General features: G+C 45.2%; 1 protein-coding gene across 2 annotated transcripts in view; it reads left to right on the forward strand.

Moving 5' to 3' along the window:
* The window catches only part of HSD17B7 (hydroxysteroid 17-beta dehydrogenase 7), a 116,037-nt gene that overhangs the window by 65,620 nt on the left and 30,118 nt on the right, over window positions 1-20,299 (forward strand). Inside the window, exons 7-8 of one of the 2 annotated variants that reach the window (XM_073643026.1) lie at window positions 1,755-1,811; window positions 13,819-13,917. In XM_073643026.1, coding sequence (XP_073499127.1) covers window positions 1,755-1,811; window positions 13,819-13,917 — 156 coding nt within the window. The remainder of the gene's footprint in view (window positions 1-1,754; window positions 1,812-13,818; window positions 13,918-20,299) is intronic. The other variant, XM_073643027.1, reaches the window with a different exon arrangement.

Raw genomic sequence — 20,299 nt, forward strand, 5'->3', positions numbered from 1 at the left:
AGTTACTTAGTACAGTTTCTTGCATTGTGATATGTGACAATGTACACAGCTTAGGGGAGGTAGATCATACTGACGTTTTCCCTTTCATGTCCACTACCTGTTCTCAAGTATAATCTGTCTCTAGCAACAAACATGCCATGATAGATTACTGAGCTGAGGGCAGATCTTTGTCCTTCTGCTCTTGTTTTCTTGTCTGTAGGGCTGTGTGCCCACGATGCGTTTTTTAAGCGTTTCCGCAGCGGCAATTCCGGCGTGGAAACACTTAAAAACGTTTGGTAGAAGGTCTGCAATGTTCCCAAATGATAATCCGCATGTGCTGTGCACATGCTGCAGAAACTTCCGCTGCGGATTATCATTGCGGAAAAATCCGCAGCACTACCATTAATTTTGCGTAATCGCAACGTTTTCGCCGCCATTGACTTGCATTGAATCGCATAATATCCGCATCACTACATGTGCACATACGGATATTAAGCGATTCAATGTGCGGATGGGATGGTACCTGGGTCTGGAAAAGAGGAGACTCTCCTGCAGACCTGGATACCATAGTACCTGTAAAAAAAAGAATTTAAAGTAAAAAATAAACATTATACTCACCTTCTGATGGCCCCCGGTCTCCTTAACGATGCGTCCTGGCTCCCCGGTGGCTCGTGATGATCTAAAAGGACCTTCCATGGCGTCATTTAGCCATGTGACAGGTCATGCGACCGCCGACATTACTAAATGACGTCATGGAAGGTTCTTTTAGACCAGGGTTCCCCAACTCCAGTCCTCAAGGCCCACCAACAGGTCATGTTTTCAGGATTTCCTTAGTATTACACAGGTGATAATTCCATCACCTGCACAGGCAATAATTCCATCACCTGTGCAATACTAAGGAAATCCTGAAAACATGACCTGTTGGTGGGCCTTGAGGACTGGAGTTGGGGAACCCTGTTTTAGACCACTGCGAGCCGCTGGGTAGCCAGGATGCATCGCTAAGGAGACCGGGGGCCATCAGAAGGTGAGTATAATGTTTATTTTTTATTTTTTACCATTCTTTTTAACTATTAACTTGGTCACTCTATATAAATCCATGCCGGCTGCATGGATTTATATAGTGTGACCAAGTTGTCAAACACTTTTCCAAGTGATGCTAAAATCGTTTGGGAAAGCGCTTGACAAGCCGCATGTGAAATCGCATGTGAAAAACACGGGACATCCGCTTGTCCCTGGCAGAAAAACGCTTGTAAAATCCGCATGCGTTTTTTCTGCCACGGAGATGCAGAAACGCTCAGGAAAAAATCTGGAGCTTTTCTGCATCGTGGGCACATATTCCTGTGTAAGGCTATCAGAGAAGCAGTTTTTTAGGTCGGGTCAGTCATCCATATGTAAGTGGTAGCATGTACAGTTGTGCACACACCACTAGAAATGTAATGAGTTTGGGGCACTCTGGGGGGAGGTATGAGCTGCAAATCAACACTCCTTAGAGTGATATCTACAGTACAAGTACATGCTTTTATTTAATATTTGAGCAAAATGACAGTTATACTTTAACACCTTTAATCACACAACAAAAACCTGTAGTTAATCTCCTAATGTTATTGTAATAAATGCATGCTTGTAAATGATAAATATAAGTAAGCAGTTATTACATTTATGATGATTAACATTTAAAAAATGAATAACATTTATATATGTATGTAAGGTAGAACACCTGAAAAACAACTATTCATTTAATATATTTATGTATTTTTTTTTAATTAATCCTTCAGATTCGTATGTTCATAAACTCTTTCACCATTTCACCATATAATGGAGCTGAAGCATTGGTAAGTTTTTTTTTGATTTTTTTTATAAAGATAAGTATTTTTGAATGCAATAATTTTAGTTTTAAACATTTTTAGTTAATTCTAGAAATGGAACTCCCAATGTCTGAGCCTGATTGAGAATAATTCAATTATTCACAATTGTATACAATTCTCAGCATCTGACCACTTTGAGTGCAACTACAAAGGATTACTCTGCAACACAGCCCACAACTCAGGCTGCAAATAGGGTATAATCACACTGCAAATAGGGTATATATCACACTGCAGCACAGGCCACACCTCAAGCTGCAAATTGGGTATAAATCACACTGCAACACAGCCCATATACTCCAGGTACACAACACAGTGTCACCAATCGCCAAAGAAACTGTGTCACTAGTCCCTAAAATACACCCTGCAGTCAGACAGTAAAAGGCTAAATGCTCTCAGGTTCAATGTAGCACTTGGCAGGATGTCCAAAGTGAAAAGGTGCCACTTTGTTTTAGGATGTGAAAGGGCAGTGAATCTTCACCTGGGATTGTGACTTTGGACCCCCTATGCCTAACAGCACTCGCTCCCTGCTGCTAGCACACAGCAGGCAATAAACTCTGTCAATGCTCCTAAGCAACTCAATTAACACCTTACATGTCACAGTCAAGTGACTGATGCATGTACTGAAGATTGACAGAGAGAGAGAGTGCAGGAAACTGACCATTTCTTTGGAAAAGGGAGTCTTTGCATTAGTCTCCTGTGAGCCATGGATCAAAGTTTAACAAAATAAGAGGCGGTCTGCAGAGGGCCTAAAAATTGCCCAAATCGATGTTAACAGTGCTGAAATGACATGGGAACCTCATAGGGAAGACCCCTGGAAGCATCTCTGACTCCCACGTCATCGCTGTCAACAATGTTTTAAGAGTATTACTTCACTTTTACGGACTCACAATAAAACATACAAAAACTAAACCAAAATGGATTTTCCTGGGAAAAATGTTAAGGCGCATCCTTTCCAGGGTAATGACTTGTATATAAGGCAAAATAAATATCCAAAAACAAAAATGTTCCTCCACACCTTGGGCTATGTTTACACGTAGCGTTTTTGATGTGTTTTTGCACTTTTGCATTGCTTTCAATGGTGAAAAATGCATACATTCACCGGGAAATGTAATTTTAACATTTGACTACCTTATCTGGCCGTGTGGTGTGTGAGACATGATCAGACACATCCTGTTTCATTTATGAAGGAGGGACTCTGAGCGTCACAAAACCTATTTTTATAGGGCCATCAGGCGGCCCTTACTATTCTTAAAGGGCCAGCAGTTGGCCCTCGCTATTGTTAGAGAGCCATCAGCCAGCTACGCTTTGTTGTTCCCATTATTAACGAGTGGGTCTCCTATACTGTTATTGCATATGCAGTGACTGCAAGGGCTGCCAAAAATTTGAACGCACCCCAATACCCCTTTGAAGAGACATACAGGAGGGCCTAAGTAAAAATAATGTTCCCATTATAAAGGAGTGGGTCTCCTATAGTGGTAATGCCCATGCTGTGACTGCAAGGGCTGCCAAAATTTGGGGAAAAAAACCCAATACCAATTTGAAGACACATAGAGGTGGGCCTCGGTAATGACATATTCCTAGAAAGCAGCAGTTCTGCTATCCAGTTATAGGGTATGCAGTGAGTACAACGGCTGCCAAAACTTGGACGCGCTCCAATGCCCCTTGGAAAAGACGTAGAGGAGGGCCTCTTGAAAAAAATGTTCCCATTATTAGGAAGTGGGTCTCCCATACTGTTTGCCTATGCAGTGAATGCAACGGTTACCAAAAATTTGGAGGCACTCAAATGCCCCTTGCAAGAGACGTAGATATGGTGGTGATATGATGGTGGTGGAGGAGGACAAGAGCAAATAGACGAAATCAGGAAGCGTATACCCATGTCTGGATGTGAAGACAGAGGTGCATGGGAATAGAATTAAACCTCCCAAAAAAAAGACACTGTATTTGAGTTTGTTACGCTGCCATGATTAGGTGGTGTTGAGATGTCTGGCCCAATCCAGCTCTTGTTCATTTTTATAAGAGTCAGCCTGTCAACATTTTCAGTTGACAGACGGATGCGCCTTTCAGTTATAATTCCTCCGGCAGCACTAAAAACCTGCTCTGAAAAAATGCTAGCCGCAAGGCAGGCCAGGACCGGCCAAGACCTCCAAGGCATAGAGAGCCAGTTCATGCCACGTGTCCATCTTGGATATTCAATAATAATAAGGCACAAAGGAATCACATAGTACGTTGGTATGGTCAGAAAGGCACTCCTTCAGCGTCTTCCCAAACGTTTCCCTCCTTGTGAGACTACCCCGTGCATCAGGGCTTGTGCAATGGTAGGGTCTGAGAAAACTGTCCCAGAACTTTGACAGTGTTCCCCTGCCTCTGCTGGATTGGATTTGTGTGTCTCTCGCCTGTACTCCTCGGTTGTCCAACAAACTGTGACCTCTGCCGCCAGCGTTTTTAGAAGGGAATTTTTTCAATAATTCCGCAACAAGTGCCTTTTCGTACTCCCCATTTTAGGACACCTGTCTGCCAGGGGAATAAGAGCTATAAAGTTCTCCTTGTAGCGTGGGTCTAGAAGTATCCCCAACTAGAAATGAGTGTAACCCAAAATTTGGAAAACGCGATGGTCACGGGAAAGGCAGCATAACTTAAACTCAGCCATGTGTGCCAGACTGCTAACAAGCCAGACTTCCATGTCCTCACTAAGAGGATGACTGACTGTGCTCTCGTCCTCATCATTCTCCTCCTCCCTCTCCTCAGGCCAATCACGCTAAACAGATGGTATGACAGCTGTGCAGGTAGTACCATCTATAGCACAGGAAACTAGCTTCTGTTATTTTTCCTCCTCTCTCTCCTCATGTCATCCACGCTGTACAGACGGTATGACAGCTGTGCAGGTAGTACTGTCTATAGCGCAGAAAAGTAGCTCCTATTCCTCCTCCTCCTCCTTCTCTTCCTCATTATCACCCAATTCACATTGGGATGAGATGAGGCTGGGCTGTATGTAATCACCCTGTATGGTTCCTTGCTCCATCTCATCGTCCTCCGCTTGCAATCAGAGCTGTGGAGTCGGTAAGCCAGACCTCTGACACAGACTCCACAATTTCTATGACACCTACGCCGACTCCTGACTGCCTCATACCTGGCTCATGTTTAAGTGATAAATTTACTTTAGCACAGATTTATCTCAGCTAAAAGTCTCGAGGTCCTACTGGGTCCCGGCTTCCACTATATTAACCCAGTGTGCAGTCAGTAAGATGTACCGTCCCTGCCCACAAGCACTTGTCCATGTGTTCGTGGTTAGGTGGACTTTCCCAGTAATTGCGTTGTTGAGGGCACGGCTAAAGTTGTGGAATTCTTGTTTGTGTAATGTGGGGATGGCACACCGGGAGAAATAGTGGCAGCTGGGACCGTGTACCGAGGGACGGCCACCGCCATCAGGTTGCGGAAAGCTTCCATCTCCACGAGCCTATAAGGCAACATTTAGAGCGCAAGCATTCACGAAATGTGTGCAATAAGTAGTGTGGCCTGTGGGGCATTGGCTGCTTATTTGCGCTTGCGTTCCAAGGACTGGGGTAGGGACAACTGAACGCTGCGTGGAGACAAGGACGTGGTTGCTGATGGTGCTATTTGAGAGTCTGCAATGACAGGTGCAGAGCTTGAGGCATCTTCTTTGTGCCATGGATAGGGGATTGGCATGCACTCACAACAGCGGAAGAAGCAGTGGTGTCAGCCGCAGACAGTGTTTCTGGACCCTGGTGTTCTGCCCACCTAGTTGGGTGCTTTGCTGTCATGTGCCTGATCATGCTGGTGGTGGTCAGGCTGGTAGTTTTGCTACCCCTGCTGATGCTGGCCTGGCAGATGGAGCAAATGGCCTTTTTGGGGTTATCGGCAGAGTCTTTAAAGAAGGACCATACTCTGGAAGACCTAGCAGTTGTACTGGCAACTTCCGTCGTGTTGGTGTTACGGGGAACGCTTGCCCGCGTTGTGTCTGTGGCCAACACACTGCTTCTTGCTGCCTGTTGTGGTGCTACGCTTCCCTCCCCCTTTGTGCTGCTGTCCTCGCTCTGCATATCCCCCTGCCAGGTTGGGTCCGTAACTATATCGTCCACCACCTCGTCTTCCACTTCCGCACCCTGGTCCTCCTCCTGACTTTCTGGCAATTGTCTCATCATCATCATCCACCTCTTGCAACAGTAATTGCACTTTCCCACTGTCACCTTCATGTGACCATGGCTGCTGAAATATTTGGGCGCATTCTCCTCTTGCCCTGCTTGAAGCTGGCCAGACAAGAGGCCCAAATCTATAAATGTGGGATCAGTTGTCTCTGGGCACTTGGAATGGTGGGAGGAAGGAGTATTAGGGTGAGGAATATGAGGACTCACGGATACTGAGACTTGACTGTGTGGAAGACAAATTGGCTAAAAGCATTATCTGCTATCCAACCAACAACCTTTTGACACTGCTCTGGATTCAATAGTGGTGTTCTGCGGTCCCCTCGTAATTGGGACAGGAAGGTCGCGCGACAAGATGTGGGTGTTTGTTGTGGCACAATTTCAGCTTGACTACTGCCTCGGCCTCTGCATGAATCCTCACGATCACTTCCAGTTCCCTTAATGTTTCCACGTGCCTTGCCCATTTTAAATGGAGGACAGTATTTTCCACATTCACTATAAATGGCTAAATTTGGACCTCAGTTATGTGATAAGTCTGACAGACAACCACGGTTTTAAATTGCGGCCCTGTAGTTTCCTATTCACAGAGAGCACGTGTGAATAGCTTCACTGACACACTGCAACAAACTGTAAATGGAGGTCAATATTTTATACCACAAATTTCTGGATTTTTATCGCTGTAATATGGAAAAGATCTGGCTGTATTCTGTGTTGCTAACAAGCAAATGGAGCAGAAAAATGATGTACTCTGGATTGCTGTGTAAGCAAATAATCAGGATTATGATAAAATAAAAAATTAGACCTGGCCCCTGATATCTGGGGCCATGTCTACATAGATCTGTAACAGAACGTGCAATGGACCCTCTTGTGCTGTATACACTGTCTGCCACAAACCCTGCCTGCCTAACTCCTGCTAGCACCACTGAATATATGCAGCTGGATTAGTCCTCAGAAGGACTGCTAGTTCAGCTGGATATATAGATAAATGTAACTAATAAACAAGCAAATCTCTCCCTGACTCGGCAGCAGCTCTCCCTGCTCTGCCTGTTTCCGGGGAAGACTGTGATGAGCCTAGCCTCACTGGGTCTTAAATAGACCCAATGACAATATGCGGCCAGCCAATCACTGTAATGCCACAACAAACATGGCTACCGCATTACAGTGCGTGGCAAGCAATCCCTGCATGTTCACTGGCTCTCTAAAGAGCGCCAAACATGCAGTGCGGGGACCCGAGCTCTTGCCCAAGCAAGCCAGGAATACTCGCCGAGTTTGTCGAGCACTGTAATGCTCTGGCGAGTACCAAGTAGTGGCGAGTAGTGATGAGCGAGCACTAAAATGCTAGGGTGCGCGATGCTCGGGTCGAGCACATTGGAATACTCGGGTGCTCGACCCGAGCAACGAGCCCAATGTAAGTCTATGGGAAACTCAAGCATTTTTCAGGCGGCTCCCCCCAGCTGTCTGCATAGGGCCTAAAATTGCCCAAATTGATGGGAACAGTGCTCAAATGACATGGGAACAGCATGGGGAAGACCCCTCCAAGCATTTATGACTCCCAGGTCACTGCTGTCAACAACGTTGTCAGAGGTATTATGCCACTTTTACGGACTCACAATAAAACATACCAAAACAAAACCAAAATGGATTTTCCTGGGAAATATGTTAAGGAACATCCTTTCCAGGGTAATGACTTGTATATAAAGCAAAATAAATAACCAAAAACAAAAATGCTCCTCCACACCTTGGGTTATGTTCACAGGTAGCGTTTTTGATGCGTTTTTTCACTTTTGCATGGCTTTCAACCATGACAAATGCATTCACCAGGAAATGTCATTTTAACATTTTACAACCTTATCTGGCCATGTGGTGTGTGACACATCATCAGACACATCGGTTTCATTTATGAAGGAGGGACTCTGAAAGTCACAAAGCCTATTTTTATAGGGCCATCAGGTGGCCTTTACTATTCTTAAAGGGCCAGCAGTCGACCCTCACTATTCTTAGAGAGCCATCAGCCGGCTGTGTTTTATTGTTCCCATTACTAAAGAGTGGGTCTCCTATACTGTTGTTGTGTATGCAGTGAGTTCCAGGGCTGCCCAAAATTTGGACGCACCCCAATACCACTTTGAAAATTTGGATGCACTCCAATGCCCCTTGGAAGAAACGTAGAGGGCCTCATGAAAAAATGTTCCCATTATTAGGAAGTAGGTCTCCCATTGTGTTTGCCCATGCAGTGAATGCAAGGGTTGCCAAAAATTTTGATGCACTGCAATGCCCCTTGAAAGAGACGTGGAGGAGGGCCTCATAAAAAAATGTTCCCATTAGAAAGGAGCGGGCCTCCTATACTTGTAATGCCCATGCACTAAGTGTATGGGCTGACAAACATTTACCCCTGGGTGGTATACATGAACATACTGTATAAAAAAACATTTTTTACGGGCATCATAAACACCCTTTAAAAAAATTATGTGGGTGTTGCATCACGGACCACGGTCACCTTGGTGATATGGTGGTGGAGGGTGAGGAAAAGGAGGAGGACAAGAGCAAATAGCCAAAGTCAGAAAGCGTATACTCATGCCTGGGTTTGAAAAGGTGCATGGGAATACACCTCCCAAGAAAAGACACTGTATTTGAGTTTGTTACGCTGCTATCATTCGGTGGTGTTGAGAAGTCTGGCCCAATCCAGTCCTTGTTCATTTTTATAAGAGTCAGCCTGTCGGCACTTTCAGTAGACAGGCGGATGTGCTTATCAGTTATAATTCCACCAGCAGCACTAAAAACCCGCTCTGATAAAACACTAGCGGCAGGGCAGCCCAGGACCTCCAAGGCATAGAGAGCCAGTTCATTCCACGTATCCAGCTTGGATACCCAATAATTATAAGGCACAGAGAAATCACAGAGGACGGTGGTACGGTCGGCAAGGTACTCCCTCAGCATCTTCCCAAACTTTGCACTCCTTGTGAGAGTACCCACGACTCAGGTCCTGTGCGATGGGAGGGGCTGAGAAAACTCTCCCAGAACTTTGACAGTGTTCCCCTGCCTCTGCTGGATTGGATTTGTGTGTCTCTCGCCTGTACTCCTCGGTTGTCCAACAAACTGTGACCTCTGCCGCCAGCGCTTTCAGATGGGAATTTTTTTAATAGTTCCGCAACAAGGGCCTTCTGGTACAGCCCCATTTTTGTAGACCTGTCCGCCTCAGGAATAAGAGATATAAAGTTCTCCTTGTAGCGTGGATCTAGAAGTGTCACCAACCAGAAATGAATGTCACCCAAAATTTTGAGAACGCGAGGGTCATGGTAAAGGCAGTGTAACATAAACTAAGCCATGCGTGCCAGACTACTAACAGGCAAGACTTCCGTGTCCTCACCAAGAGGATGACTGACTATGCTCTCCTCCTCCTCCTCTCTGTCCTCTGGCCATCCACGCTGAACAGATGGTATGACAGCTGTGCAGGTAGTACCATCTATATTAAATGAAACTAGCTCCTGTTCTTCCTCCTCTTCCTCTTTGTCACCCAATCCACGTTGGGATGAGATGAGGCTGGGCTGTGTGTAATCACCCTGTATGGTTCCTTGCTCCGCCTGCAATGCATCCTCTTTGATTGTGAGCAGAGAGCATTTCAGAAGACAGAGAAGCGGGATTGTGATGGTAATTATGGCGTCATCGCCACTCGCCATCTTTGTGGAGTCCTCAAAGTTTTGGAGGATGGTACATATGTCTGACATCCATGTCCACTCCTGAGATCTTATTTGTGGAGTCTGAACTGAATACCGACGGCCTTGTTGATGCTAGTACTCAACAACTGCCCTCTTCTGCTCGCCAATCCTTCCCAACATCTGCAGTGTAGAGTTCAAACGTGTGTGGACATCACACACCAGTCTGTGAGCCGGAAGCTGCAAACACTGCTGAAACACGGCAAGGGCGTAGCTGTAGGTGACTTTCTAAAATGGGCACACAGGCAGCGTACTTTAACAAGCAGCTCCGGTTAGGATTTGAGAAACCGCTGAACCACAAGGTTAAGCACATGGGCCAGGCATGGTACGTGTGTGAGCTCGCCTCACCTCAGAGCCGCCACCAGGTTCTGGCCATTGTCACACACGACCATGCCTGGCTGTAGGTTCAGCGGTGTGAGACACAGATCTGCCTGCTCTTTCAGAGCTGCCCACAGCTCTTCAGCATTGTGCGGTTTGTCACCTAAGCATATTCGCTTCAGCACAGCCTGTTGCCGCTTGGCCGAGGCTGTGCTTCAGTGCTTCCTGCTTGTGACTGATGTGGTCATTTCGGAGATGGAGGCTGAGAAGGAGGAGGTGCAGGATCTGTAGACCGTGGGGGCAACCCTGATTGACCTAGGGCCCGCAGTCCTTGGCGTCGGGAGGACGTGTTCTGTCCCAAGGTCCGACTGGGTCCCGGCTTCCACTATGTTAACCCAGTGTGCCGTCAGCGAGATGTACCGTCCTTGCCCACAAGCACTTGTCCACGTGTCCGTGGTTAGGTGGACTTTACCGGTAACTGCGCTGTGGAGGGCACGGCTAATGTTGTGGGACACGTGCTTGTGTAATGCGGGGACGGCACACCGGAAGAAATAGTGGCGGTTGGGGACCGAGTACCGAGGGACTGCCGCCGCCATCAGGTTGCGGAATGCTTCAGTCTCCATGAGCCTAAAAGGCAACATTTCGAGCACAAGCAGTCGTGAAATGTGAGAATTTAGTAGTGTGTCCTGTGGGGCGTTGGCTGCGTATTTGCGCTTGCGTTCCATGGACTGGGGTATGGACACCTGAACGCTGCACTGGGACAATGACGTGGACATGCTTCCTGATGCTGCTACTTGAGAGTGTGCAACGACAGATGTAGGGCAAGAGGCATCTTCGCATGTACCATGGACAGGGGATTGGCTTGCATGCACGACAGCGGAAGAAGCAATGGTGCCACCCGCAGACACTGTTTCTGGACCCTGTGGTTCGGCCCACAAAGTCGGGTGTTTTGCTGCCATGAGCCTGATCATGCTGGTGGTGGTCAGGCTGGTCGTTTTGCCACCTCTGCTGATGCTGGCCTGGCTGGTGGTGCAAGTGGCCTTTTTGGGGTTATCGGCAGAGTCTTTAAAAAACAACCAGACTCGGGAAGACCTAATAGTTGTACTGGCAACTTCCTTCGTGTTGGTGCTACGGGGAATGGTTGCCTTCCTTCTGTCTGTGGCCACCACACTCCTTCTTCTTGCCTGTTGGGGTGCTCTGCCTCCCTCCCCCTGTGTGCTGCTCTCCTCGCTCTGCATGTCCTGCTGCCAGGTTGGGACAGTTACTATATCATCCACCAACTCGTCTTCCACTTCCGCACCCTAGTCATCCTCCTCAGTTTCTGGCAATTGTGTCTCATCATCGTCCACCTCTTGTGACACTTTCCAACCGTCACCTTCGTGTGACCATGGCTGCTCAAATATTTGGCCATCGCTAAATGCGATCTCCTCTTGCCCCGCTTCAAGTGGACCGGGCTAGAGGCCCAATTCTATAAATGGAAAAGTGAACAGCTCTTCCGGGTGTCAAAGTGTGAGATCAGTTGTCTCCGGGGACTCTGCATGGTGGGACGAAGGAGGATCAGGGTGAGCAATATGTGGTCCAGACTCACGGCTACTGAGACTTGAACGTGTGGAAGACAGGGTGGTGGTGGTGGCTAATTGACTGGAATCATTATGCGCTATCCAACCAACAACCTTTTGACACTGCTCTGGGTTCAGTAGTGGTGTGCTGCAGTCCCCAAGGAATTGGGACAGGAAGGTCGGGTGAGAAGATGTGGCTGTTTGTTGTGGCACTATTTCAGCTTACCCACGGCCTTGTCCTCAGCGTCTGCATGCACCAACACCATCACGTCTAGTTCCCCGTCCCTTGCCACGTGCCTTGCCCATTTTAAATTGAGGACAGTATCTTCCACGCTCATTACAAATGACTGAGTTTGGAGTGAACTTATATGTGATCCGTGTGACGGAGAAAACAGAGTTTTAAATACCTGGCCTGTAGGTAGCTAGTTTGAACATCAAACTGGTGTGAATTGCTTCACTCACACACTGAAAGAAATTTTTAATGGAGGCCAGAAATGGCAGTATTTTCTGACAACGTGTATGTGTTCCGTGTGACTGAGAAAACACCGTTTTAGATGTTTAGCTGGATTTCTAGCGCTGTAATATGGAAAGGACCTGGCTGTATTCTGCAGTGCCAACAAGCAAATGGCGCAGAAAAACGGTGTTCTCTGGATTGCTTTTTATGCAAATAATGAGGATTAAGATAAAAAAAAAAGTATTCCTGTCCCCTGAGACCTGGGCCTTTGTATAGAAAAATCTAACAGCAGCAGAAGGCAGAACTGGAATGGAACCTCTTGTGCTATATGCACTGCAGTCTGCTATATACACTGCCTTCCTATATACCCTGCCTGCCTGATATCTCTGCAGATGGATTAGTCCTCAGAAGGACTGTTTGTTAAGATGGATATGTGTAATGTACGGTTTTTCTCCCCACACTACCTAATACCAAGCAAATCTCTCCCTGACGCAGCAGCACCTCTCCCTACTCTGCCTGATTCCGGAGTGACTGTGACAAGCATGACTGTGCCATGTCTGATATAGACCTGATGACTATGTGCGGCCAGCCAGTCACTGTAATGCCACAACCACCATTGCTGCGGCATTACAATGAGTGACAGGTAATCCCTGCATGTTGATTAGCGCTCTTTAGAGCGCCAAACATGCAGAGAGGGGACCCGAGCAGCCACCCTAGCATCTCGCAAATACTCGGCGAGCTCCGAGCATCTCGCAAGTACTCGGCGAGCTCCGAGAACCTCGAGTACGGAGATGCTCGGGCGAGTACCGAGTACTTGCGAGTATGCTCGCTCATCACTAGTGGCGAGCACATTCGCTCATCACTAGTAGTTAAGCTTCCAGATGTTTCCACAATGTCATAATTATAAAAAAAAGAACCCTTCACACTCTGCTTGCCATTAGTTTGTTGAGTTATTGGTATCTCTCTTTGTGCCTCCTCATTGTGCCATCATGGTTTGGTCCTGCTATCTCTTTGGAACGTCCTCTCTCTGGTATTTGATAGTGCCTCATCCTTGTTTCCTGGACTCCTTACCCAGGGATGTGCTCCTTTAGAGATTACATCCTGAATACTCCCCCTCCGCTCCAGTGAACCTTCCATGAAGGTCTTTTCTTACTTTTCCCCTCTCTGTGCCACACTTCAGTTTTTATACTTCTTTTTGGGATGCTAGCTGCTAGCTATGTCTTATCCCCTACCCCCACCGCCCCCCTACCCCCACATCAAAGACCTGTATTGATCAAATTGTTATTTCTTTCCCTCCATTATGCATGCAAAGAGTCCAGATTTCATCATCTTGGTTTATCCTTCCTGAGAACACGACACATTTTTGCCATGAAACGCTACATTTTTACTGTACCAGCAAAGTGAATGAGATTTCTGAAATGTCATCCACAGGCTGATTATTTTTTCCTTGCAGTTTAAAATATACAGTATGTCAATTCCTTTAGCGTTTTTGCAGCATTTTTTCCATTCAAAAGAATGGGAAGAAAAAAACCTCCAAAAGCGCCCATAAACAAAGGTGACTATTTTATGCAGCTCTTCTCCTGCCTAGAGACACTGTTTTTGGTGCAGAAATGTCTGTAGCAGATGGGGTGTGTAAACACATTCAGTAACACTTGTGAAGGCTTTTGATATTTCCAATTAAGCTTGACAATACTGAATAGGAAACTGTAGAAAACGGAAAGTCATGTTGTATGAATTTAAGAAGTATTTTAAGTGTTCATTTATTTATTTTAGCTTTGGCTTTTTAGTCAGAAACCCGAATCTCTTGATCCATTATCAAAATATCACAGCTGCACATCAGGATTAGGAAACAATTATGTTGTGCCACTAAAGGTTAGTATACAGAAATTTTCTAAAATGGAAAGTGAAATGATAAAAACATTGAAATGGTTTTCATTGTGTATATAGAAGTCTGTTACATTAGAAAATGAGGTTGCATGGTCTGTGTATGGTATTGTAGCTCGGCTCCATTTACTTGAATGTGTCTGTCTGAACTTCTAGAAGGATCCCAAGGGCAAGTGTGATGCTGTTTATGGGGGAAAATTGAAGACGGGTTTTTGTAGTTTAATGTAACTTAAATGCAAAAGCAGTGAAACAAAAGTTTTGTAGATCAGAAATTTTAGGCAGTTCTGTGCTTGAGTATATCAAGATACCCAGATGAGCATAAATAGGGTAGTGACCTCTACTGGGCAGCAATACTAGATTGGCTGAACAGAAGAAAACTTGCAAGCAATGTTCAGTCTGAGCCTAGCAGCTGCTTGTGTTACAAAATAGAAACAAACTAGAATAAAAAGATTTCATGATCTGCCTTTAAAGCGAACCTGTCATCAGGATTTTGCTAACTAAACTACAAGCATTGTCAGCTTGGCGCTGTTACTGATTAAAAAGATACCTGGGTTGAAGTAATCTATCCTGTGGTTGTTTAATCTGTTTTCAGTTAATGTGATGCTTGTGCTCCGGGGCGGACCTGTGGGCGAGTCTTTTTTTCTATGCTCTGGCCATACCATCATCATAACCTCCTATTTTAAATACTGCGCCTGAGCATTTAATATTGTGGTTTTCCCAAAAAAAATTGGCTTCAACAAAATGGCGCTGGCGGCAGCGCATGTGCAGTAGCATATATCTGCAAGCGCTACTCTCAATCTGCATAAGCGCTGCCACCTGTGTTCTCCAAGGACCAGTGCGGGAGCGCGCACAAGAAGAGAATATCGTCACTGCTGCACATAGCAACGCAACACGCACAGGAGATTTTGTATTCGCACTGATAAAATTATGAGTTCAACCCCACTGTGTCACCAATGTATTAAAATGTATAATGAATATTAATTTTCTGGCTGGCTACTTAGAGAGGGTAAGATAGTGTGTATGTATGTATGTATGTGTGTGTGTATGTATGTATGTGTGTGTATATGTATATGTGTATATATATATATATATATATATATACAGTACAGACCGAAAGTTTGGACACACCTTCTCATTTAAAGATTTTTCTGTATTTTCATGACTATGAAAATTGTACATTCACACTGAAGGCATCAAAACTATGAATTAACACATGTGGAATTATATACTTAACAAAAAAGTGTGAAACAACTGAAAATATGTCTTATATTCTAGGTTCTTCAAAGTAGCCACCTTTTGCTTTGATGACTGCTTTGCACACTCTTGGCATTCTCTTGATGAGCTTCAAGAGGTAGTCACCGGAAATGGGCTTCCAACAACCTTGAAGGAGTTCCCAGAGATGCTTAGCACTTGTTGGCCCTTTTGCCTTCACTCTGCGGTCCAGCTCAAACCAAACCATCTCGATTGTGTTCAGGTCTGGTGACTGTGGAGGCCAGGTCATCTGGCGTAGCACCCCATCACTTTCCTTCTCGGTCAAATAGCCCTTACACAGCCTGGAGGTGTGTTTGGGGTCATTGTCCTGTTGAAAAATAAATGATGGTCCAACTAAAAGCAAACCGGATGGAATAGCATGCCGCTGCAAGATGCTGTGGTAGCCATGCTGGTTCAGTATGCCTTCAATTTTGAATAAATCCCCAACAGTGTCACCAGCAAAGCACCCCCACACCATCACACCTCCTCCTCCATGCTTCACGGTGGGAACCAGGCATGTAAAGTCCATCCGTTCACCTTTTCTGCGTCGCACAAAGACACGGTGGTTGGAACCAAAGATCTCAAATTTGGACTCATCAGACCAAAGCACAGATTTCCACTGGTCTAATGTCCATTCCTTGTGTTCTTTAGCCCAAACTTGTCTCTTCTGCTTGTTGCCTGTCCTTAGCAGTGGTTTCCTAGCAGCTATTTTACCATGAAGGCCTGCTGCACAAAGTCTCCTCTTAACAGTTGTTGTAGAGATGTGTCTGCTGCTAGAACTCTGTGTGGCATTGACCTGGTCTCTAGTCTGAGCTGCTGTTAACCTGCGATTTCTGAGGCTGGTGACTCGGATAAACTTATCCTCAGAAGCAGAGGTGACTCTTGGTCTTCCTTTCCTGGGGCGGTCCTCATGTGAGCCAGTTTCTTTGTAGCGCTTGATGGTTTTTGCAACTGCACTTGGGGACACTTTCAAAGTTTGCCCAATTTTTCGCACTGACTGACCTTCATTTCTTAAAGTAATGATGGCCACTCGTTTTTCTTTACTTAGAATTTGTATTATGGCAAGAAAAAAGCAGCTAAAAGTCTATTCAGTAGGACTATCAGCTGTGTATCCACCAGACTTCTGAACAACACAACTGATGGTCCCAACCCCATTTATAAGGCAAGAAATCCCACTTATTAAACCTGACAGGGCACACCTGTGAAGTGAAAACCATTTCCGGTGACTACCTCTTGAAGCTCATCAAGAGAATGCCAAGAGTGTGCAAAGCAGTCATCAAAGCAAATGGTGGCTACTTTGATGAACCTAGAATATAAGACATATTTTCAGTTGTTTCACACTTTTTTGTCAAGTATATAATTCCACATGTGTTAATTCATAGTTTTGATGCCTTCAGTGTGAATGTACAATTTTCAAAGTCATGAAAATACAGAAAAATCTTTAAATGAGAAGGTGTGTCCAAACTTTTGTCTGTACTGTGTAGATAGATAGATAGATCTTTAATATAGGATTCATCAGACACTAAATAGCATGAAGACAGATAGGCTCCTTGCATCTTCTCGCCCTGCCACCTGCAACAGTGACTCTATTCCCTCACATCTCCTTCAGTCCCTTTCCCCGGCTGTCACCACTCACCTAACTAAAATATTTAATCTCTCTCTCTCATCCGCTATCTTTCCCTCCTCATTTAAACATTCCAGCATACATCCATTGCTTGAACAACCATCCCTCGACCAAAACTGTGCTGCTAACTACAGACCTGTTTCCAAACTTCCCTTCATCTCTAAACTCCTGGAACGTGTGGTCCACCCCTGTCTAACCTGCTTTTTCTCAGATAACTCTTCTTGACCCTCTACAATCCGGTTTCCGCTCTTTACACTCCACTGAAACTGCCCTCACTAAAGTCTCTAATGATCTGCTAACAGCTAAATCCAATGGTCACTACTCATTGCTGATTCTCCTGGATTTCTCTGCAGCATTCGACACTGTAGATCACCAGCTCCTCCTCACTATGCTCTGCTCTATCGGTTTCAAAGACATTACTCTCTCCTGGTTCTCCTTCTACCTATCAGACCACTCCTTCACTGTGTCTTTTGCCGGCTCCTCTTCCTCCCCTTTTCCCCTTACTGTTGGGGTTCCTCAAGGATCGGTCCTAGGCCCCTCCTCTTCTCCTTATATACCACCCCTATTGGACAAACAATCCGTAGATTTGGTTTTCAGTACCATCTCTATGCTGATGACACCCAATTATACACATAATCTCCTGACCTCACCCCTGAATTATTACTAAACACCAGTGATTTTCTTTCCACCGTCTCTCACAACATGTCCTCCCTCTATCTGAAACTGAACCCATCAAAAACTGAACTTCTTGTGTTTCCTCCCTCCATTAATCTACCTATGTCCAATATTGCCATCTCCGTGTGTGGCTCCACCATTACTCCCCAGCAACAAGCCTGCTGTCTTGGGGTTATACTTAATTCAGATCTTTCCTTCTGTCTCCATATCCAATCACTCACCCGCTCATGTCATCTACACCTCAAAAACATTTCTAGGATCTGACCTTTTCTTACCTTTGACTCTGCAAAAACACTTAATGTCACACTGATTCATTCTCATCTGGACTTTTGCAACTCTCTACTAATCGGTTTCCCTCTTACTAAACTCTCCCCTCTCCAATCTATCCTAAATGCAGAAGCCAGGATCATATTTCTTATCAACCGATACACTGATGCCTCTTCCCTGTGCCAGTCGTTGCACTGGTTACCCATCCGCTACAGAGTTCAATATAGACTCATCACCCTCACCCACAAAGCGCTCCATGCTTCAGCACCGACCTACATCTCCCCTCTCGTCTCAGTCTACCATCCTACCAGTGCCCTCCGTTCTTCTAATGACCTAAGAATAACATCCTCAATAATCTGGACCTTCCACTCCTGCCTCCAAAACTTCTCACGTGCTGCACCAATTCTTTGGAACGCACTACCCAGGACTCCTCGATTAATCCCCAATACCCACAGTTTTAAGCGTGCCTTAAAAACGCATTTCTTTAGACTGGCCCATCACCTCACCTACCTAACTACCCCTCCCCCCCCCCCCCCCCCCCATACAAAACTTCCTTCCAAATATCAGGTCCCTCCTATCTTCTGTTTACACACCCCATCACTTAAGACTACTGTGTCTGTACTTGTTCCAATACTGGTTGGTGACTGGTTCATTTAGCATTATGTGAATACCCTTTTTATTACATTGATGGTTGATCGTACAATACAAGCAATTGTTACCATCCACCTTTCGTATCTCCCCTATTTCCTCATAGATTGTAGACTTGCGAGCAGGGTCCTCACTCCTTCTGGTATCTGTTGATTTATGTGATTATCGTTATTCTGTAATGTCTTTTATTGTTCAAGTCCCCTCTAAAACGTAAAGTGCTGTGGAATATGATGGCACTATAAAAATAAAAAATTATTATTAGTGAAGATGGGCAATAGCTAGCAGCTATATAAGCTAATAAAAGATAATGAAGAGTTTGCTAGATACATAGATTGGTAGCTATATACCGTATTTTTCGGACTATAAGACACACTTTTTTCCTCAAATTTTGGAGGAAAGTGGGGGGTACGTCTTATAGTCCAAACATATGTTTGGCTGTAGGTGGTGGGGGGGCTAAGGGGGGATGAGCGGGGCACAGGAGGCAGCAGCCGCCTGCTGCAGCCTATACTATGCCCGCTACTAAAGAAAATGAATATTCACTGCACCCCACGTCCATGGGCATGGAGAGCCGTGAATATTCATTTTCCTTAATAGCCGACACACTGTGCCTGCAGCGCGGCTCCTGGTAAGTATGGCACCCTTCATCCCAGTATGTATGGCCCTCCTTATCCCTCATCCTGGTATGTAATGCCCCCCTCATACCTCTTCCTGGTATATATGGCACCATTCATCCCTGGATGTATGGCCCCCCTCATCCTGGTATGTTTGGCACCCCCTGATCCCCGTCCCGCTGCACAGAAAAGAAAAACAATTATACTCACCTCCTCTCTTCTCCAGTACTGTGTACTGCTCTGTGCCGGAATAGTAACTTCTCCCCACGCCGGGACTGCGTGCGTGGGGAGCAGTGACCATTCATTCTCCCTAATAGCAACCACACTGTCACCGCAGCACGGCTCCTGCTGCGCTCGGCTGTCAGCGTGCCCGCTATTAAAGTCCATGAATATTCACCACACCCATGGGTGTCCCATAGGACAGTCTATTCAGCTGTGTATCCACCAGACTTCTGCACAACACAACTTATGGTCCCAACCCCATTTATAAGGCAAGAAATCCCACTTATTAAACCTGACAGGGCACACCTGTGAAGTGAAAACCATTTCCAGTGACTACCTCTTGAAGCTCATCAAGAGAATGCCAAGAGTGTGCAAAGCCGTCATCAAAGCAAAAGGTGGCTACTTTGAAGAACCTAGAATATAAGACATATTTTCAGTTGTTTCACACTTTTTTGTTAAGTATATAATTCCACATGTGTTAATTCATAGTTTTGATGCCTTCAGTGTGAATGTACAATTTTAAGTCATGAAAATACAGAAAAATCCATAAATGAGGTGTGTCCAAACTTTTGGTCTGTACTGTATCTATCTATTGTATTGTCATAACGACATATTGTACATGTCATGGATTAATATACAATGTATAGATAGATATATCAATCTAGTGTGTTAAGGATATAAATATATGTATATTTGTTGAAGTTATATGGATATATAACTTAAACCAATATATGTATTAAGAATTGCAGACATCCAAAATGACCCCTTGCATATTGTACCATCTCGTACCAGTCACTGAATCCTGGTCAAAGGTCTACATGCTACACAACATGACCAGATGGAAAATACCTATACTTCTGCTTACACTAACAAATTAATCTGATTATACAGACGTTGCTAATAGATTTCATTGCTTTAGAACCAATAACAGAATCATAAAGGTAACTGACCATATTGATTGAACTTTGAACTTGACATGCAATGCTTGAGTTAACTTGACCGTGATCATGAATGTAATGGGACGTGGGTAACAGATGTCAGCGATAATTATGAAGATAAGCCAATGTTGGAA

Source organism: Phyllobates terribilis, unplaced genomic scaffold, assembly GCF_046119375.1.
Source record: "Phyllobates terribilis strain yellow unplaced genomic scaffold, ASM4611937v1 Scaffold_8__6_contigs__length_399053987, whole genome shotgun sequence".
NCBI lineage: Eukaryota > Metazoa > Chordata > Amphibia > Anura > Dendrobatidae > Phyllobates > Phyllobates terribilis.